This window comes from Furipterus horrens, unplaced genomic scaffold (assembly GCF_987537825.1).
Source record: "Furipterus horrens unplaced genomic scaffold, mFurHor1.1.pri manual_scaffold_1, whole genome shotgun sequence".
Classification (NCBI taxonomy): Eukaryota; Metazoa; Chordata; class Mammalia; order Chiroptera; family Furipteridae; genus Furipterus; species Furipterus horrens.
The window spans coordinates 54,434,986-54,455,061 of NW_028327171.1; the positions used below are offsets into that span (position 1 = coordinate 54,434,986).

Sequence of the window (20,076 nt, forward strand, 5' to 3'; positions counted from 1 at the left end):
TAGGCTGGTGTCTTGTTCCTGCTCAGCGGTGAACTTCAGGCCTGTTGCCTCTCCGGGACTTTGAGGGCTGCCTCCCACTCCTCACTCCCTCACCCTCACAAGCTCCACTTCCGTACCCTTTGTTCCTGCTTACCCAAGGACCTTGTAGAAAAGCCACATTGCTTACTTCTGCTAAAAAGAGAAGATTTTAACTCTTGGAGAGGGGTAGGGCTGTCAGATTCAGCAAAATAAAAAACAGGCTACCCAGTTAAATTTAAATTTTGTTTAAACAGCAAATAATTGTTTTGTACAAGTATGTGTCCATGCAATATTTGGGACATCCTTGTACAAAACAACTTTTATTGTTTTTCTTAAATTTAATTGAACTGGGTGTCCTGTATTTTAACTGGTAACCCTATATGGTGGGGGGTGGGGTAGAACAGGGGTGGGGTGGGGGTACACAACTAAAAGGAATTGTGAGGATTAGGGGAGGCAGTGAGGAAAGACTCTTCACTAAAGGTCTCTTTTACACCAGAAGCTTTCATGTGTGTTATCACATTTGTGTTTTCTAGTGATTCTGTGCATTACAATGTTTATCTCCACTTACAGATTAAAAAACAGGGTCAGCGAATCAAGTGACTTGCAACGTATCACACAGGTAACTCATGAAAGGCGGGACGATAATCCAGTTTCTGGTACAACCTGAGTGTTATTTCTTCTACCTGCAGCTGCTTTACTCTTTCTAATTTTTATAGGCTGTACATAAAGAGGGTCCAGCAGTTTTCTTTAGTCTTCTAATACTTTCTTAAGGAAGCAGATTCAAAATGGCATCCTGGACTAACACACATCTGCAAAGTTGTCTATTCACAGAGACCATGCTAGTTACTGAGAAACCACTAGGCCCTTCTTTCCTTCTGGCCACTTATCCCACCAAAACTCATCACCAGAAAGGACCGGTTTGTGGTCTAGTTCCCTGGCACAAGAAAGAGAAAAAGTCGGTAAAGGAAGGGCTCTGTTTCACCCCAAATGACCAATTTTCAGATGAGGAAGGTATCAGATAGCCTTGCTCTGAGAAATCACCCAGAGACCACTGTGGGATTAGGCAATGGGTTTATTGAGGGAAAAGTGGGGAAGGAGGTGGAGGGGAGAGGCAGCTCCCAGACCAACTCAAGGGCCCATAGGAGCAAGGGGAATGGGGAACGGGGAACAGGGAACAGGGAATGAGGACTTCCAGTCCTCCTCGTAGGCCCGTAGGAGTTCCACCCGCACTTCTGCAGGCACTGTTTTTATACCTTTCAACCACAAATTTTGGTGAGGGTGAGTTTGCTTATGAACATATTCAGTAGGATATTTACATCTCATTGCTCCCCCCTCCCCACCCCCCCAAACCAGGTTAGTCAACATATTGGGCTAGGTCCATTACCATTTCCTCTGGGAATGAGTTCAGTCCTTTGGGAATGGCTAAGTCCAGGGCCAGGTTGATTAGCATATACCGAAAGTCCAGGTGTACATTCTAGCTGTCCCCATGTTTTGACAGGTCACAGGATATTTGACTCAAGAGAATCTTAACGGGGACCGGAGAGGAAAAGTTTCCTCTACCAGTACCCTAGCATCCCATGAGCCTTCATTCTCCAGATAACATGGTCAATTTGGTGTACATTTGGTAAAAAAAAAAATAATAATAATAATAATAATACTTTCAAAAAGGGTAAAGACAGCTATCTGTCAAATGGACAGGGGGAAATACTTTCTCCCCCACCCCCCATAAGCCTGTAACATTCACCGCACACAATAGAGGGGAAACAGTCATAAAAATGACTTAATACGTGCCCTTTTGAAGTAAAGTAACTGTCGGACAAGTGACTATAAAAATAACACCACTGAGGAGATCCAAATTTATTTCTGCTTGGTGAATTTCCAGATCAAAATGAACTCAGTTAATCTGTCCAAGTTTTGCTTTTGTGCTGTTTTGTTTTGTTTTGTTTCTAAAATTTCCTTTCTTTTCATAGATGCTAGCAATTCCCCTTAGGATAGGGGGGAAAAAAAACTTGACCACCTCACACGCCATCAGTTAGGAAGAGCACATGGTGTCACACAGCTGCCAGCCACTCAAGGAGTGCCCAGGGAGTGGCAAGTGCCTGTTGAGGTGGGTAGGTGGCTGGGCAGGGGATTCCCCACAAGTTGTGATGGCCAAGTCCAAAGAGACATGGGATGAGACTGCCTGCTCAGGAGAAAGGCCCAGCTCTGTCTGTCCTGGCTTAGCTACTGTTCACTTACTCCTTTCCATTCCCCACTCTTTCTCCCCCCCCCCCCCCCACAAATACACACACCCAAGCACAGGCTCCAAAGTGGCAGATGTAAGAAACAAGGAAATAGTGACTCCCAAACCAGTAGAAAATCATTAGCAACAAAGGACAAATGTAATTAGAGGGTCTCAAGGGCAAATGTAATCATAGGATCTCTGAGAAGGAAGTTGACAGCATTAGCATACTTACAAATCACAAAAGGGGCATTTAGATAATCGCATTAGACTGTAACTCCGGAGTAACCAGTAATGGAGAAATGGGGAAGAAGGAGAGGGGAGGGGAAGCTAATCATGTTAGGAAGGGGGATCTAATCACATTACTATAAAACCAGTTTTCTTTGTCTACTTGCGTGTACATTCTCCTGGCTGAGGGTGCGCCCAACTCTGCATACTCCTGAATATACGCCTCACTTTGCTGCTTAAGTCCTGTGTCCCGGTTTTTATTGTGAGCATTTTCTCACACTAGACAACTTGACACTTGGTCTTTCGGGCCACAAAGGAGTCTCCAGTTTTCTTGTGGAAGATGGCAAAAAGCCACACTCCATTCCCTGTCTGCCCCAGCCAGCATCAAACCATTCCCAGGCCCAGAATATTCCATTGCAATGGCTCAGAGCAGTATGGTGCAGACAAGTTCGGGGCAGTCATTTGGAGAGCTAATTAAGGGCCTTTAGAAAGATTTAGAAACATTTCAGGTCGGGGAGAGGGGGAGGGAGGGAGAGGGAAGCACATAAAGGGAGTCCTCATCTCTCTTGATTCTGAGAGCACAAGCCCTGCAAAAGGGCCATGTGGACTCCACAGCAGTCCTGCAGCAGAGGGCTTGTCTTTCTCATTGTTCATAATGATAATTAAAGACTCTGATGTTGAGAAAAACTCAAGGTCATTTTGGACTTAAAATCTTTCAGAGACTGCCTTTGAGAAGCCACATAATTAAATCAATTTAATTATCAGTTTATAAAATTCTAGATCTACAGAAAACACAAATTCTGGCCCATTTAAATTGAGTACGGTCAGGTTTCCATTTATATTACATAAGAAGATTTCAAACCAGAGCTTGAAGGCATCGCTGCTCTAACTGCATTGAATAATTAGCCTGGTTTAAATATTCCAGGAATACTGGCCCCTACGGAGCAGCTCACCAACAGACAAGCAACTTCAAGACAGAGGAAAGACAAGGAGAAAACGGTAAGGGTCAGAAGAGCTGGGATCCCAATTGCCAGAGCTGGGAGAGGGAGCTTGGAGCACACCCGTTCCCACCCTTAGGTAACAGGCCAGGGACCCAAGCAAGGTGGCAGAGCTGGGACTAGCACAGAGGACTTTGGACTCCCAGTTCAGTGCTCCTTCCATCACCTCCTGCCATGAAATCAAGAACCCCAGACATAAGATGCACCTTGTAGGAGGTGAGGGAACGAGACAGGGGGCCTGGTGTGAGTTCAATGGTCAGTGTTTGCCCAAACCCTTTCCTGTCCACTCCCCAGAGCAGAGTGAGAGGCTCTACTTTGTGACTTGTGAGAGGATTATGTCCAGGAGAACAGCCCATTAAACCCAGGAGTTATCAGCTCATTCAGAGGCCTTGCAGGAATTTCCTGTTATGTGATCTGGGTCTTGCAAATAGCCACAACCAAGCTGAGGCCCTCACTCCTTCCCCCTCCCTCTTAGGAGGGATGCCTGCTCTTGAGTCACTAGCTGCTGGTGCCCTGCAGTGCTCTGAAGACCGGGCCTACCTCCAAGAATGTCCAAAGGGAGCCAGCATGAGGGTCTGCACTGAGAACAAAGAGCAGACCAGCCCAGGGAACAGTAAAATCCCAGCTCCAGGCAGCTGGGCTCTGGGGCAGCTATGGCTCTGCCCAGAAGAGGAATAGTCGGCCACATGGAACTCTCTGGACTCAGAACCACGGGACTAGTTGTTAACAAAAACATGTAGGTCCTTTTGATTTTCCTTCTTTTTTTTTTTTTTTTTCCAACTGTAAGACATACATTACATACAAAAGCATGCATGCAAACACATGCACAGCCACCCAGGTAAGGAACTATAGTACTGCAGGGCTCCAGGGGCTATCCCCACCCTTGCCCCTCCCCCTCACTCCCCCATCCCCTCCAGAGGTAACCACCATTCTGGCTTTTGGGAATCATCATTTCCTTACAATTTTTACTACTTGTTTATTCATCCCTAAAGATTACAGTTTAGTTTAGTCTATTGGTGTACTGTTAACCATAGCGGTTTATTCACTTTTGTTTTTATGTATTTAGTATTCAATTGCATGGATATACGTTATGCATTCTGCTGTCTATGGACATTTAAATTGTTCTCTGTTTTTGGCAACTACAAACAATGCTGCAATGAATGTTCTTGAACACATCCCCTGGTTCTCAGTTGTGCAGTTTCTCTTGTGATGCACAACTGACAATAAAACACTGTATCACACAGAACACACTTCTTCACCTCAACTAGGTATTACCAATCTGTGTTCCAAAGTTGGGCTGCCTTTGCCTCCTTTCAAAACACTGATAAACCCACCCCGCTTATTCAGAGGAGCAGTGACTGGTGACTCAGAGGCCAAGAAAGCCTAGTCCCTCACCAGACTAACAAGTTAAAGCTAGATCCTAATACCTCCTCTGTAAGACAAAGCCCAAAATTTTAACCAGAATCAACTATCAACATAGCTGAGCTTTCCATAAGAAAAATGTCACAAACTCCCTCAAAAGAATGCAATGTCATCTCCAGCTTCAGCGCAAATCCACCTGTCATACTATTAACTGTAAGGAATAACTACAAATGTGTCCCAAAGACACTAAGTGCAGAAAGACTGCACGCTGATAAATCCCAGTCAGCCATGAGAGGCAAGAGAGACAAAGTAAGGGATGGGGAGGGGTCCAGGAGAGAGGGAAGTAAGGGATAGGGAGGGGTCCTGGGGGCCCACCTACAACTGCCACCTACCTGTACACCGGCTGCATCTCTCTTGCGATGCCAATGATGGCGCCAGGCAGGAAATTGTCAAACTCCTCAAACAATTCCCGGATGTTGGTCTTGTACTTTAGGTCTAGGTCCAGCTGAATTATCCGCAGGATCTCTGGAGGAAAGAAAAAGACAATAATAAGACACAGACACACATCCTGGGAGGCTCAGCTATTTATAGAAAATGAAGTGGAAGGTGCAGAGGAGGTTACTGGATTAGTCTTGCTGTCACTAAAGATGCAAAATTACCACTGGCAACAAAGGCCCTTCCTTTGCCAGCCACCCCCTCCACAAGGCTGGATGTCTCCATAAACAAGTGTCCTATATCTTTCCTTCCAATTACAGACACACATTTTATTTAAATCCAGGCGACCGGGCATATGCTCCAGTTTAGGCCTACCGTCCCGGTGCACTGTTTCATTCTCAAAAGTATCTGATGCATCATATGGACAGCCTACTTAAAACTGAATGCCTACAGGTGTAGCCCTTTGGGGCACAGGTGGTATATGACCATGGGAGAGGGGTAAAAACCATTATTGTCTTAGGCTCTTATTAGTACATTCTGGAAACCTAAACACGTGTCAAGTTAGACAATAAGTCTCACAATTACCTGGCCTGTAAGATCTGTTTGTTTCTGTTGCCTCCAGATAACTCAGAAGCAAGAAGGGAGGAGGAAGGCATCAGCCAAGTTCATTTTCTCATCCTCCACTGGACCTAGCCTGACTGAGTTCTTATGCTGTTGGTGCCAGGAGGGGACCAGACATCAGGCTGACTCGGACCCTGCCCTCCGAGACAAGCAGGTGACTAAAAACAGGAAGGGAGAAACTAGTGCTGACATGAAACGGAAGAGGGACCATGGGAGCTCCCAAGAGGGGGTGCTTGGGGCTAAATGATGAAGAGAGATAGTATGTACTCTGAAGTCAGGAGAAGGCCTGGTGGGGAATCAGAGCACATGAGTGTGTATTCCAGTACTGCTGCTGATGAATTTTGTAATGCAGGGAAAATTATTTGACTTCTATCAATCTTAGTTGTTTCATTTGTTGAAGTGGGGACAATACAATGTGTCTTGTGAGGCTGTGATGCTGAGAAGGTGGGACAACAGATGGGGAGCATCATCTGTACAGGTGGCGGAGCCTACAGTGATCCAGGGCTTGGAGAGCAGGAGACCTGCTGAGGCCAGAGGCAGTCTAGGATCAACGGAAGAGGGTGGCATGGGCTGGACCTTGCTGTGTGGGCAGGCGTGGAGAGGTGATGCCACGCCAACACCATTCAGGGCACCAGGGCTCTCGGCTTGGCTCTTTACCAGCCTTTTCGTGCCTGCCCTGCCCGCTGCAGAGCCCGACAGCTGCCTGAGGACAGGCTGCCCCCAGAAGCCTTCTGAAGACAGGGACCCTATCTGTGGCGTCTCAGCCCTCATCCATTCATATGTTGGGCTTGGCATCCAAACAATGAGGAATGTTTGTAGAATGTTTTTTAAAGATTTTATTTATTTCTTTTTAGAGAGCTAGGAAGGAAGGGAGAAAGAGAGGAAGAGAAAGATTGACATGTGACTCAGATACGTCAACTGGTTGCTTCCCGCACACTCCCAACAGGGGACATGGCCCACCACCCAAGCATGTGCCCTGACTGGGAATTGAACCAGTGACCCTTTGGTTTGCAGGCCGATGATCAATTCACTGAGCCGTACCAGCCAGAGCTGTCTGTAGAATTTAATTGCCATTCTCTAAGTTAGTTTATGAAGAAATTATAGTTTCTTATTTAAGAAAAATTGATTCATTTGTTCCTTGTTCTATCTTCCTTTGTGACACAGAAACAAAGTATTAGCTGACATCCTACATGAGTTTCCTGAAGTAAAAAAAAAGTTACAGTAGGTAAGAACCTAGCTAGCTGTCCAGGCCAGAGGGAAGGGAGAGGGCACCAGAGGTGGCTTTTCTGGTCCTTGTGGGACAGGGTATAGGAAAATGGGCCCACCAGGACATCACGCACCCTGCCACCTGCCTGGCTTCACACTACCCACCCCCATACCAGAAATGTGAATGGAAATTGCTGCTTTCCCTCCTGCACTAGAAACAATAACCACCTAGACATCAGGAAAGGTGATGACCCCGGAGCCCCTTAGGGTCACTCTGCTGTCACCGGGAAAGCTGCCTTAAACCAAGAGTGGAGACTAGCAACAGGCCACAGGGCCGAGTCTCCAGGAGCCTACTGCTCTGAGTCATGGCCCTAGGAATACAGGAAAGGAGCCTGATGGTGACCTTAGGGAAGAACACTGTGTTCCAAGAGAGAATGACCAGGAATCAAGAGTTGTAGCCATCAAGAAGTCTTAATGGGAGGCCTCACAGCACATACCCCCTCCAGCCATTTCTCTTTTTTCTTTTGGTCCATTTCCTACGCCCCAAGCTCCCACATGTAGCTCTTACACAAGGTAGAGCACAGACTTTCTGAGACAGGGACAGAATGACACCATCACCCCAAGCAGAGAAACCACATCATCGCAGGTTCTGTTGATGAAGCCGGGTGAGAGTGGGACAGGCAGGTATTAGACACAGGACATTTGGCCTAGAGAGGGGGAGGCCTCAAAGATGTTTGGTGTTAACTTTGTGGCACTGTGAAGATTATGAAAGAAGGGTGAATCTCATCCTCAAGGCAACAGGGAGTACTTCCAAATAACATCAATGATGACCACATAGAAGCACCCTTTTCTGAGTGGTTTTTAAGTGTCCACCATGGCACAAGCAATAGTATATTTCTCATAACCACACATGTTTAGATGAAGAAATAGAGGCTTAGAATAGTTAAAAATAATAGCCCAACGTCCGTCCACAACACACAAGTGCTGGCTCTGGAATCTGATCCTAGGTCTGCTTGACTTGAAAGCCTAGGATGCTCTTTCCAGACATCAATTCCCATCCTGATTGGGAAAGAACTCCAAGGAGGCCGATTTTTGCCTCCAGTGCTATCCACACAGGGACCCCAGGAACATGCAGAAGTGCCAAAGACCTTGATAGACAAAAAGCAGAGCAAAAAGTTGGTCAGATGTGGAGTTCTAAGGGAAGTCCTCTACATGAAATGGTGATTTCACTATAATTAAACTCCTAACAGTCGAGAGGCCATTCATTCATTCATTTCATCAGTCATTCTTTCTTGAAAGCCTCCTCATGCTATGTGTATGCACTGGTCTTTTGAAGTGATCCACATCCTACCTATTCTGCAAGGAGCAGCCCGCATGCCTCTTTCCCTGGCTTGCTTGGATGGGCTCTGGTCAGAAGTCACTGCCTGCCTCAGGTCACCAATACCTGTGTGCCTGTCTCACGGCCCTTGACAGAGAGAATGCTCCTTGAGAAAGGGAATGTGCTGGGAAGGGAGAGCTCAGGGACATCAGATGTCTCCTGAAGAGACATAGCCCCTGCATGTGGGCAGAGCTCTGGCCTTGTCTCAATAAGCCCCTCAATGAATCTGAGCACTTGCCCTGCTCTTTGCAGACTGACGGGGAGTGAACCAGGAAAGGCCACGAGCAGCCCTAAGGTGCAGTAATTTGAGATGCTTTCATATTTTTTATTACTCCTCGTTTGTAAAGCACCTTTCAGGAAATGTTTGCTAAAAGTGCCAACACCTTTTTTAAGAGAGACTTCACCAAAGTGGGTTAACTGATTAGGAAGAAAAGCAGCAGCAGCCCAAGCACAAAGTGACCCCTTCACACCAAAGTGAAAAGACTGACCCAGTTGTCACCTTTAAGGCAGGACGACCCACCCTTCTATTTAGCGAGTTGACAGCCCCAAGCACAGCCTGCACTGTCATGTGGGCATCTATCCAGACCATTATCCTTTTATGTAATTATGAAATAAGATGCCAAGTTGTAAACGTGACTGCTGAAAAGAGGGAGATGCTTACTAGGAATGCTGCAATTCAGCAGGCTAATACTTTTTTAAAGGGCCCTGTTTCCCTGGCCTCTGGTCCTGCATATAGTCATGTCTCTAGGTCCTATGTCTGGGGGTTTATACGTAATGCAGAAAGGCTGTTGTGAGAATGAAACAAGACTGATATACGGAAAGAGCCACACTGATGGCTCAGAGAGGATGCTGGTTGAAAGACAGCTATAATGACAGCAGTAGAACAACTGAAATTTAAGGAATAAATAAATGAGATAATTGTCCCCAAAGCAAGGAGGAAATGAAATCTACAAAGAACCTTTGAGAAAAAGGAGGACTAGACATCTACAAAACTCAAAGGAATGGTAGGTATCTAAGGCTGGTTGAAATGTCAGAGTCCTGTGAGAAGATAACAAAAAGGCGGAGGACAGAATAATCTGGGATAACACATCTGAAAGCCTGATACTAACTGAGGCCAATATACCCACTGTACAGATGGGAAAACTGAGGACCAAAGAAGAAGAGGGACTTGTCAGGGACAACACAGTCGAGCTAAGTGGCAAAGTTGATCCCAGAATTCTGGTCTTCTGGACTCCCTAGCTAATGCTCTTGTGTTAACTAGCTCTCCCTCCCACCACCCACTCTCAATATGGGCCATAAACTCCTAGAGAGCAGCAAACATTGTAGAATGACTCAAAGGCACCCAACACAACTAGTTCATGGGGGATCTGCATACCATGCCATGGAAATGTATATCTTAAGATAAATAAGTAGTAGCCAAAGAAAAGAAATAAGAGACCTCCATGAGCCACACATTTTATATCCAGCTTTGGGAAATGAGAAAATTGTTCTCCATATTCTCTCATTAACATTAGGACGGGATGTTTAAAGCCAAACCAAACAAATATTTACATTCCTCCAAGAACATACCTTGGGCTGCACTAAATTCAAAGGGAAGCAGGAAGCTGACTTAACATCCAGGAGCCACCCCTGAAGACAAAAGCTTAATGCCTGGTGTGAGAGCCATAGCAACCAGTAGTACAGCGCTGCCCCACCAACCTCTGTTCTAGTTAGACCTGTTCATTGCTGCAGATGTATTTGTGGCTACACCCAATCAGTTGGAAGGTCCTTCCAAGCAGCCGCTCACAAATCTTTTCATGCATGTGTTTAAATCACAAAAACAAGAACTGAAGTATCTGTGTGCAACTGTGGCATTCTCTCAGGTGGAAGGACGCCTGCCACATGAGGTAGAAAGTCCTGTGTAGGTACTTCGGTGTTTGAGAAAAACACTTGTGCTGGGTCTCCTCCTTGGATGAGCTGGACTGCTTGACACAAGGTCTCTTGGTAGATGATAGAACCTAGGAGATCGTCCAGCATTCCCACCTTATGGGTTAGCACTCGGAACTTTAAACACTGATTTCCCCCAAGGACCAGCATTTGCAACAGATCAGGCAGGCTGAGTTGAACTATTTCAGGAAATGAACAAATTGCTGCCTCCAGGGTACAGAAAGCAGTTAGGGGGTCCTTGCTGAAACTCCCAACCACATAACTGATGCATGTTGGACCACAAGACAGCGGTCACTGAATTTTTTCAACTCAAGTAGGAAAAGATACGAAGAATCTAGGGTGGGCTAGATCTGGTTTGAGACACAGTTCCACTTCAACTTCAACTCCAGAGGGTATAGTCAAGAGTGTGGTACCATCTTCACAAGGGAACATGTCTTCTGCTCACCTCATCCTCTCATGCTTCAGTTTCAGGCTACGAAGTAGTGCCACTTGGTTCCAACAAGTTGGAAGAAGAAAGACCAGATTGAAAATACTGGATAAAGATGAAGCTTTTAAGACCTTCATGAGCCCACCGCCATCATCGCCACCCTGCACCACCCTGCCCCTGGACACACAGAGGAGGCTCCCGAGTGCCCAGATGATTGTTCCAGGGTCTAGGAAGCCCATACCTGCTGCTGGCGTCTGAGGCCCTGAGTTGGCCCCAGGCTTGAAACCTCTGCACAAGTGCACTGCACAAGGCAGCATTCATGCCCTTAGAACCAGCTGGGAGGTTCCCAAGTCAACATTCCCCTCTGGAAAGAGGCTTGGGACAGCTCATCATCAGTCTTCAATTAAACCAGCCACAAGGCATGTCATCTGACTAGGGATGGAATTACAACCGGAGTGAGTAATTAATGATATCTGAAAACAAACAAAAGGGGGAAAAAACCTCCTTTCCTCTCCCCTCCCTGCTCCTATCCCCAGAAACAATTCCTGGTAGACAACTGTTAACAAACACAAAACAACATGCAGCAAAACAGATCAGGAAATTATGAAAAGACATGCTTCGGTAAGCATGGGGCCCACTATCCTGGGCAACACACAGCCCTTCTCCGAAGGGCGGATTAACCAGACGGGTGCCTTCTCTCCCTTTCTGTTTTGAAGGAGCTTCAGAGCTTCCTGGAAATAAATATTTATAACACATCAGAGGGTTTTCACCTCAGAACATCAGCACAAGCTTTCCACTAACCGAGAGCGTTCAGGGAGAAGGGGAAATTATGACAACCCCGAGCTATGTGGGGTGTCACGCGGCTGAGGACCTGGAAGCAGCTGCGTGGGAAGGGAGCTCCATTTCTCATTGTCTGCTTGGAAATATTGCAGCAATTTGCCACCTGCTTTATCATCCTTTGGAGCTTTTTAAATTACAGGTCAGCAGCACCTCTGACCTGCAGGGGCCAAAAAGGGCAAATGAGAACGGGTGGAGACTTCCCCTAATTGTAAGAGGCTCATGACCTGACAGGAGCTGTTTGGAGGCCCACAGGACAGGCACTGACCCACAGACTGGCTTCTCCCACTAGAGGGTCTCAGGCCATGATGAAGAGCCTGCAAGGCATAGACCCAAGCTGTGTCCCTGAGGGGGTCCGCAGGTGGAGTTGACTGTGATGGTTCTGTCCTGACAAGGAACTGGGGTCACTTCCCAGCTGGGCTTTTCCCTGTCCCTCAAACCCCACTCTGTTTGCTTTGCTATGTCAGGCGCAGCTGCAGGACAGCTGGTGAACTATGGAAATAACTGCTATGAAGGAACAAAGTGGAACATGCCAAGGGTCCAAGGCCTTGGGTACAGATTCCTCCAATCTGAGCAGCCAAATGCTTGCTCCGTAAATGCTCATAAATGCAGGGAGAGGGTGTCTGTGGGCCAGACCTGTGCCAGGGGCAGAGCGTGTGCTGACTCAGCTCATGAACCTTCACTACACTCCCACCAGATGGGTTTTAGTACCTCCCATTTTCAAATGAGGAACCTGAAGCTCAGAGTTCGGCAACTCCTCTATGACAACCTAGCATGGAAGCGTCAGAGCTGAGAGCAAGCACAGATTTGCTTCACTCGACGGTCTGATCCAATTTCTTCAAAGTCCCTTTTAAAAATCCCATTATCTTTAAAAACAAGAAATGCTGCCACCTCAAGGGTGAAAATATCAGACAGCTCCAGATCATGTGGTGCAATGATGTGACTTCCCCACGGCCCCCAACCACCTCCCTCAAGACCTTCCCCCCAAGGAGCAGGAAGACTATCAGGGTTTGCTTTCATTGAGCAGAAACCACTGGAGAAATTTCAGGGGAAAACAGTTTAATGCCACAAAAGTTCAAAGGAAGTTTTTAATAACAACAGCCAACATGTATAAATATATTCATTTAATCATCCAAATGTTCTGAGATTGGTATTATTTCTGTCTGACAAATGAGGATGTGAAGAAGTTAAGTGAGGTAATCAAGATCACATGGCTGGGAAGGCGTAGAACTGGAACTCACACTCCAATTTGTTGGGCTCTGAAGTGTGTGCTTGCCCTTTCTCCCCACGCTAGCCTGTGTTCCAGGCCCCTGGACAGCCAGGGCACAACCAGCACTCAGTTCTGTAGGCACTGCTCAGCCAGGAAGTCCCTGATTCTCTCCCGTGCTAATCTATGTTTTCCACATTAGCAGCCTACCCCCACCTCCAAGGGAGGAGGTGAAGGGAGGAAATGGAGTTCATAAGAGTGATTTATACAATCTGTTAGCAGCTCTGGTAAAAGGTTTTGGGGCCAAGAGGTTGAAATTAATGACCACAGTCAGTTTATGTATTAGCTATACAACAAACTCTTTTTCTAGCCTTATTTACTCACTCTCAAAACTAAGCCTGGAAAACAATGTTAGCTATATAGCTCAGCCACAAATTTTTTTTATAACTATCAGCTCCTGTTTTGTGGACAAAACAAATTATTATGAAAAGATACAGATTTGCTTCAGCAACAGTATAACATGAGTCTCCTCCATCACCCTTAGCACCTTCTGTGACTACTTATTAATCACATTCTTTAGGATAGAACAGAATTTATTTCCAACTGGGCTGAAAAACTTTAAGGACATATATAATAAGATGACAGATACAACACCTGGCCTCAATTTTCCTCTTGCTTCTATTGCCAGTGTGAAGTTACAGTTCATGGATTTCTTCATGAAGTTCAATCTTCAGGGGAAATTGAATTTTAGATTTGGAAAGAAGAATCCCCCCTTTCTCTCATTTCTATGGTCCCTGCTGGCCTGTCCACAGCTTATAGCTCTCTGGTATCTGCTATAGACTGTTTTCTTTTTTCTTTTTTTTGTCTCCAGAAGTATACGCTCTCTTTCCTGTTTGCGGCAGGACCGCATTGACTCTGTTTGCCAATAGAGACTGATGGCTGGTCTCGGCTCTTTACCAGTGTGCCTTTTTCATATACTCTGTGGGGATGGCTGCTGTAGGAACCAGTCCTCTTTGGGCAGAATTAACAGGTGCTTTTTGGAAATAGTCATATGGCTACCGCTGGTCTGCATGAATAGTCCAGTCATAGGTTCGTTTTGCAAATCTCTCATTCTGAGATTCTTTATTTTAACTATGGGGCCCCAGTTTCTCATCTCCTCTGCCCCCTCTCCACACACAAGGCTGCAGGGCTCCTTCAGCTCCTGTCTAGCTGAGTAGAGAGAAGGCCCTGCAACTAAGAGATGCTTACACAAGAAGGCTAAGTGGGATCAGGCGGAGAAGAGCCAATCTCTCCCAAGGGGATGAAACCTGCTCTCTGGCACATCCCTGACTTCTTCCTGGGACCACAAAGGAGTTGAGGAAGAGTGGCCTCACATCATTCCTTGGGCCCAGAAATCCACATCATGGCAAAGCTCAAGGAGAAAAACCAACTGCTCCACTTTAGGAACACAGAAATAGCTTTCTGAGATTTACATGTAAAGAAATACCCGTTCTCTTACCTTTTGTAGCAGGAGAAAAAGTATATATATAGTTTTAATATTTTCAGAAGCAACATCTGCTCCCCTGTGACAATCTGTAAACCCACCTGCCAATAGTCAAATGGCCCCACAGGTTTCCTGTCTCCTGAGCCAGGCCTCTTGCCAAAATGGCATGTTATTTTATTGATCTTTATGCTATGTTTTTGTTTTTTGTTTTTTAATATGAACTATCTATCATCACCTACAAAATGATGAGGTTCCTATATGCCAGGTACTGGGCCAGGTATTTTTATGTATTTTACCTCATTTAAGCCTTGTAAGTGCAGTTTACTATTCCTACTTTATGGTTTTTTTCCCACCAAATATACAGTCTATGTCTCATTGCTTTCATCCCTGTTTACCAAGGTTAAGAGGACTCCTCCTAACAAAGACTCCTATTAATGTCCTACTTACTATGACTCTACTAAGAATTACGCAAGACCACGGAGAAGTGAGAAGGCTGGCCCATGAGCTAGGACTCCAGACTCCAATTTTCACTTAAAACACAACTTGCCTTCCTATGGAGCAGACGTTCCTGAAGAAACTTCAATAGAAAAGATTCTGTCTACCCAACTGTACTTAAGCATTAATTAATTTATTCCACTGTTTTAATTAAATTCTAATTTTATTTAATTTAGTTTTCTTTTTTAATTAAAATTTAAGTTATGTTTTAATTTTTTAATTAAGGACATGACATATAATGCCAAATTGATATAATTGCTAATAAAAGCTAAAAAGAACAAAGATTTAACCTCTAAAGATCTTTTTATAAAGATTTTATTTATTTATTTATTTTAGAGAAAGGGCAAAGGACGGAGAAAGAGAGGGAGGGAAACATTGATATGAGGGAGAAACATCAATCAGTTGCCTCTCTAATGCACCCCGCCCAGGGGACTGACCATGCAACCCCGGCATGTGCCCACACTGGGAACCAAACTGGCGACCCCTCACTTTAATGGATCAACATCCGACTGACTGAGTCACACTGGTAAGGGCTCTCAATATTTCAATGTAGACTTCCTAAGAAACAAGGACACTCATAATAACAGTAAAACCATCAAAACCAAGAAATTAACATTAATACATCATTACCATTTAATCTACAACCCCATTCAAAATTTGTCAATTTTCTAAAAATAAAATCGAAATTTCTGGTCCAGGATGTCATATAGTTGTCACGACTCTTCTGTCTGAAACAGCTCCTCAGTCTTTCTTTGTTTCCTGTGATGCAGGGCAACTGGAGGAATACAGGTTATTTATTTAATAAAATCTCCCTCCATATGGGTTTGCCTAATGTCTCCTTATGCTTATATTCAGGGTATGCATCCTGCTCAGGAATAGCACAGAAGCGATGCTGTGTTCTTCTCACTCTATCATATCAGGAGGCTCAGTACGTCAATTACTGGTCATGTTAATTTTGATCACCGTAAAGTTACTACTTTTTTTTTTATTTATATAACAATTAGCATTATGTGGGGAACATGTTGAGACTATAAAAATAATAGTCTCAAATTTTTACCTGCTGGTTCAGTATCCATTGATTCTTCTTATCTGAATAAATTATTACTATAAAGGTTCTCACCAAATGGTCACTTTCTAATGCCTTCATTTTCTCTACATTCATTAGTTGGCACTCTACAGTAAAGAAAAACTTTGTCATCCCACTTATGGTAGGTCACACCATGCAAATTCTCCCGACAGGAAGGCTCTGGTACTGCCTGCTGCAGGGGAAATGGACAAGGAAGGAGTGTCTGCATTGCCAGCATTGTGGCTTTGAGCCCATCATCCAAGCAATTACCCTATTGAAAAATCTTCAGCAGCCCCAGGCTACAGGGTCCTTGCTCATTCTTAAATAAATAAACAAACAAAGAAACAAGTAGGAGCTGACTGCCTATGAGAGATACTTTAGAAGGCAAGACCAGACTAACTTTTATTTTCCCCTATTTTTTAAAACAAGTATGCAATGGGCTCTGCCTTATTTAATGAAATATGAACTCAGGAACTTGAGGCAAGCAGGAGTAGACAGGGCATAGGGTTAGAGCCCTAGCTTTGCCACTATGTCCATCCTTGGGCAAGCTTCTTCCCCTCTGGGCATCAGTTTTCCCAGACTATAAAGATGAGAGGGTTAGAATGATGCTCCCTGAGACCTCACCCAGCCCTGCCACCTTGTGATTCTAAACAGAGGTAGCCACTTCCCCTTATAATAACCCAGCTGTTCACTCACAGAACAGCACAAATATATATCAGGCATAGAAGAGGTGGCTCATTGTGTTGACCTCAGCCATGCCAAGCCAAGGGAGCCATAAAGTCCCTACTGTTTGCCAAGTATTATGCCAAGTGTGGAGGAGGTTCAGAAATGAATAACATTGTTCCTAGCCTCAGAACATGAAAATATAGTGGGATTTTTATTATATATTCTCTTCTACTGTCACTGCCACCACTGTTTCCAATTCTTCCTTATCACCATTCCTCATCACTATTAAATACTACCATACAGAAACGAACATTTACTTAGTACCTACTATGTGCCAGATACTGGACTATTTTTACATTTCCCAATTTCCATTAAACAAATGTAGAAAACTAAACAGTAGCCAAATAACTTGCATAAGGTCACATAGTTAGTGAGTGACCAAGGAGAAATGTACATCAAGCCCTAGAATCTAAGCTCTCTTTAAACGGGTTGACTTTGAAATCAGCCCACGCCCTTGCAAGTTATCTGTTACTGTGTAACAACCTCCCCACCCCCCCCACCCCCAAATCTTAGTAGCTTAAAATAGTTTATGATTATCCCTCAAGGTTCTGTGGGTCAACAAGGCTTAGCTGGGCAGTCTTCCCATGGGGTTTCTTCTCACATGGAATGTGGCGGCTGAGGCCTTGGTCACCTAATGGCTCAGCCAGGCTGGACGTCCACATTACAGGTGTCGCTAGCTGTGGACGCTGGCTGTGGGCACAGAGCTCAGATGGGACTGTCAGCCAGAGCCCTTTCATGTGGGCTCTCCCTGGGCTTTTGGCTTTACCAGCATGGATTCCGTAAGGGCACTTGCCAAGAACAAGTGTTCCAAGAGACCCAGGCTGAAACCACAAGGCTCCTGGTGACTGAGACTCAGAAGTCATGCTGCATCACTTCCACTATCTCCCACTGGTCAAAAGCAAGTCTCAGAGCCACCTGAGTTCAAGGAGAAGGGACTACATGGAGGCGTGACTACAGGAGGCATGGCTCATTCAGAGTCATCTTTGCAGACCAGCTCCACATCCCCTCACCCCCTGGTGAATTACAGATTATTTTAAATTTCTTCCTTGTACGATTCTAAATTTTCTATTATATATGCATTCTTTTGTAATCACAGAAATAAATATTTTAAAACATAATATCTGATTATCAGCATGTAAAATATGTTAATGTTTTATGTGTTTATGTGTGTATGTACATATACACAACAAATAAGAGTAGAAGAAAATGTGCATTTAAAATTGTTTTTCATCTTTCAAAATGGATATGCATTGCTTTTAAATTAAAAACATCTTTAAAGGAACTAATAACCACCTCACAGAAACTATTCATTTTCTGGCAATATGTATCAAAGTTTAAGGGATTTTACTATGACCTCAAGTTTCTTTAGAATTCCTTCTCAAGGTGGCCAGACTTACCCATTTTTACAATCTTTTTCCTAAGGCAAGTCCATCTAGAACCTTCTGTCTTCCTCCTACTTCACCACAAGACGGTTTTCTGGGTTTCCAGATACTTTTTTTTTTTTTTTAAGAAAAAGCAAACGATAAACTGGGAGTTAGTCTCATCTGGTTTCTCTTTCCTGTCATTTATCTAATTGTATTTGTGCTACATTTTCTCCATCTTCTCTTGCCAAGTATATCATGGAAATCCAAGGCAAATGACAGCCTTTGGGTATAAGAGCAGCTTAGAAAAACCTGCAAGTCTACTGGATGCATCTTTCTCTCAAGAGACCAATTTGCGTTCTCAGAGCTCCAGGCCTAGAGGGATTCAAAAAAGAAAGCGCAGCCTTATAGATACGTGAGGATACAGGATCACCATCCCTTGTGTTCAATCAACACTCTGGGAAGCGAGGCAGCCAGAGGCAGAGCAGTGCCCCTCAGTCTAGGTAAGGGACTGAGTAAACCTCCCATGGACAGTGACAGTTGAAGACAATAAAGCTGCCACTGCCCCCAAACACAGAGACCTAAACCCAACACAAGAAGCAGCTGGAGCCTCACTGAGTCACACCTACTAAAGGACAACTGGTGAGCCTGGATGGAAACTTCTGGAATTGAGTATAAAGAGAACAGAGAACACAGGCAGGTGATGACAAGAGTGGGACTGAGTTTTCCCGGCAGTTCCGCCTTCCCAAAGGAGGGCAGCTTCTGACCAGCCAAGCAACGGGGTCTGTTGCCACAGTCCACACACGTCAGGAGCTCAGGGAGCTTGAGGAGGCGGATTTGTTGAGTCATTTAGTGCTATTTTTATCTACTTTCCAAACCATAAATCCACACTTCACATTTCATTGTGTAGGGTGGATTAAGATTTTTGACTTGGCCTTTCTTGTGGTTTAATTTCCTGCATGCCTGTATGAAGAAAAAACTTCAGCATTTCTATGGAAGCATATGGCACTTGAACCTTTTCTTGGCAGGAAGGGGTCCAGATTATTGCTGTCTTGACTGCTCTCTAAAGCAATGCTGCTCTGATTAAGCATGGAGGTCATGACCCTCTCCTTCTTTCCTCTCCCCATACGTCAGTGTTTATGGTCTGGCTCCTGGAATACTAGGTCAGAGTAAATAGGCTTTATGAATATTTCAGTCCAATATTAGGAGATGAAGTTGCCTTGTGCAAATCATATAACAGTTAAGTGTGACACTACTGGACTCATCTGTGATATTCACCCAGGTACAGAGTTTGGTAACTGCCCGTGATGGACAAGTTGAACAATCTTAAAACTATCCCCAAATGATTTCAATTATAAAACCAGGCATGATTATGTGGTCACAGAAATAACAAACACATACCCAAAGAAAAAAAAGAATGCTCTTTTTCTGTGGAAGCCGGGACAAGTTTTGTTTTCTTTTGAAAACCCTTTTTTCATCCATTCATATCTGAAGTAGAGTCATAATACTTGATAAGTTTAACATAAACAACATCTCCAACCTTCAGGGTCTTCCTGACTGTCAAAACCCTTCTAGCTCATTCAGAGTTCTGATTTTCTGTTCAAAGTTAGAGCCCTTTTTCTTCTTAAAAGGAGAACCTGGAACTGCATCAAATTTTCCTTCTACATCTAATGAGAGGCTTGCGATGTTGTCACAAACAGGAAACGCAGTGCTGCTAGACAAAAGAAACTGCTCGGGAGGAAAAACGCTCCCCCAGGAAGCTGACAGTTGGGCTCTGCCCAGTGTGAGCCCTTCTCCCAGGCCAGGGCTAGACCCTCGGAGTGCTCGTTCCACCAACAGCACACATGAGTCTTTCCTGTTCGTGACGAACAGCTTTGCAGTCCTTCAATCATTCAACAAATATGTATTACCCCCTACTGTGGGCCAGGCGCTGTTCTCACCACTACAGACACAGCAGGGAAAAGAGGCAAGGGCGCCCTCCTTTCGTGTCACTCACAGTCTGGACAAGAAGACTTCAGAGAGCAGTAGGTGCTGTGGAGAAAAGAAAATAGAGTGATGGGGTGCCCTGTGATATTGTGAGG

General features: G+C 44.8%; 1 protein-coding gene across 1 annotated transcript in view; it reads right to left on the reverse strand.

Annotated features, from left to right (window-relative positions):
• XXYLT1 (xyloside xylosyltransferase 1) overlaps positions 1 to 20,076 on the reverse strand; it is a 179,655-nt gene that overhangs the window by 65,308 nt on the left and 94,271 nt on the right. The window contains exon 3 of the mRNA XM_090283280.1: positions 5,220 to 5,352. Within this exon, the coding sequence (XP_090139406.1) occupies positions 5,220 to 5,352 (133 nt within the window). The remainder of the gene's footprint in view (positions 1 to 5,219; positions 5,353 to 20,076) is intronic.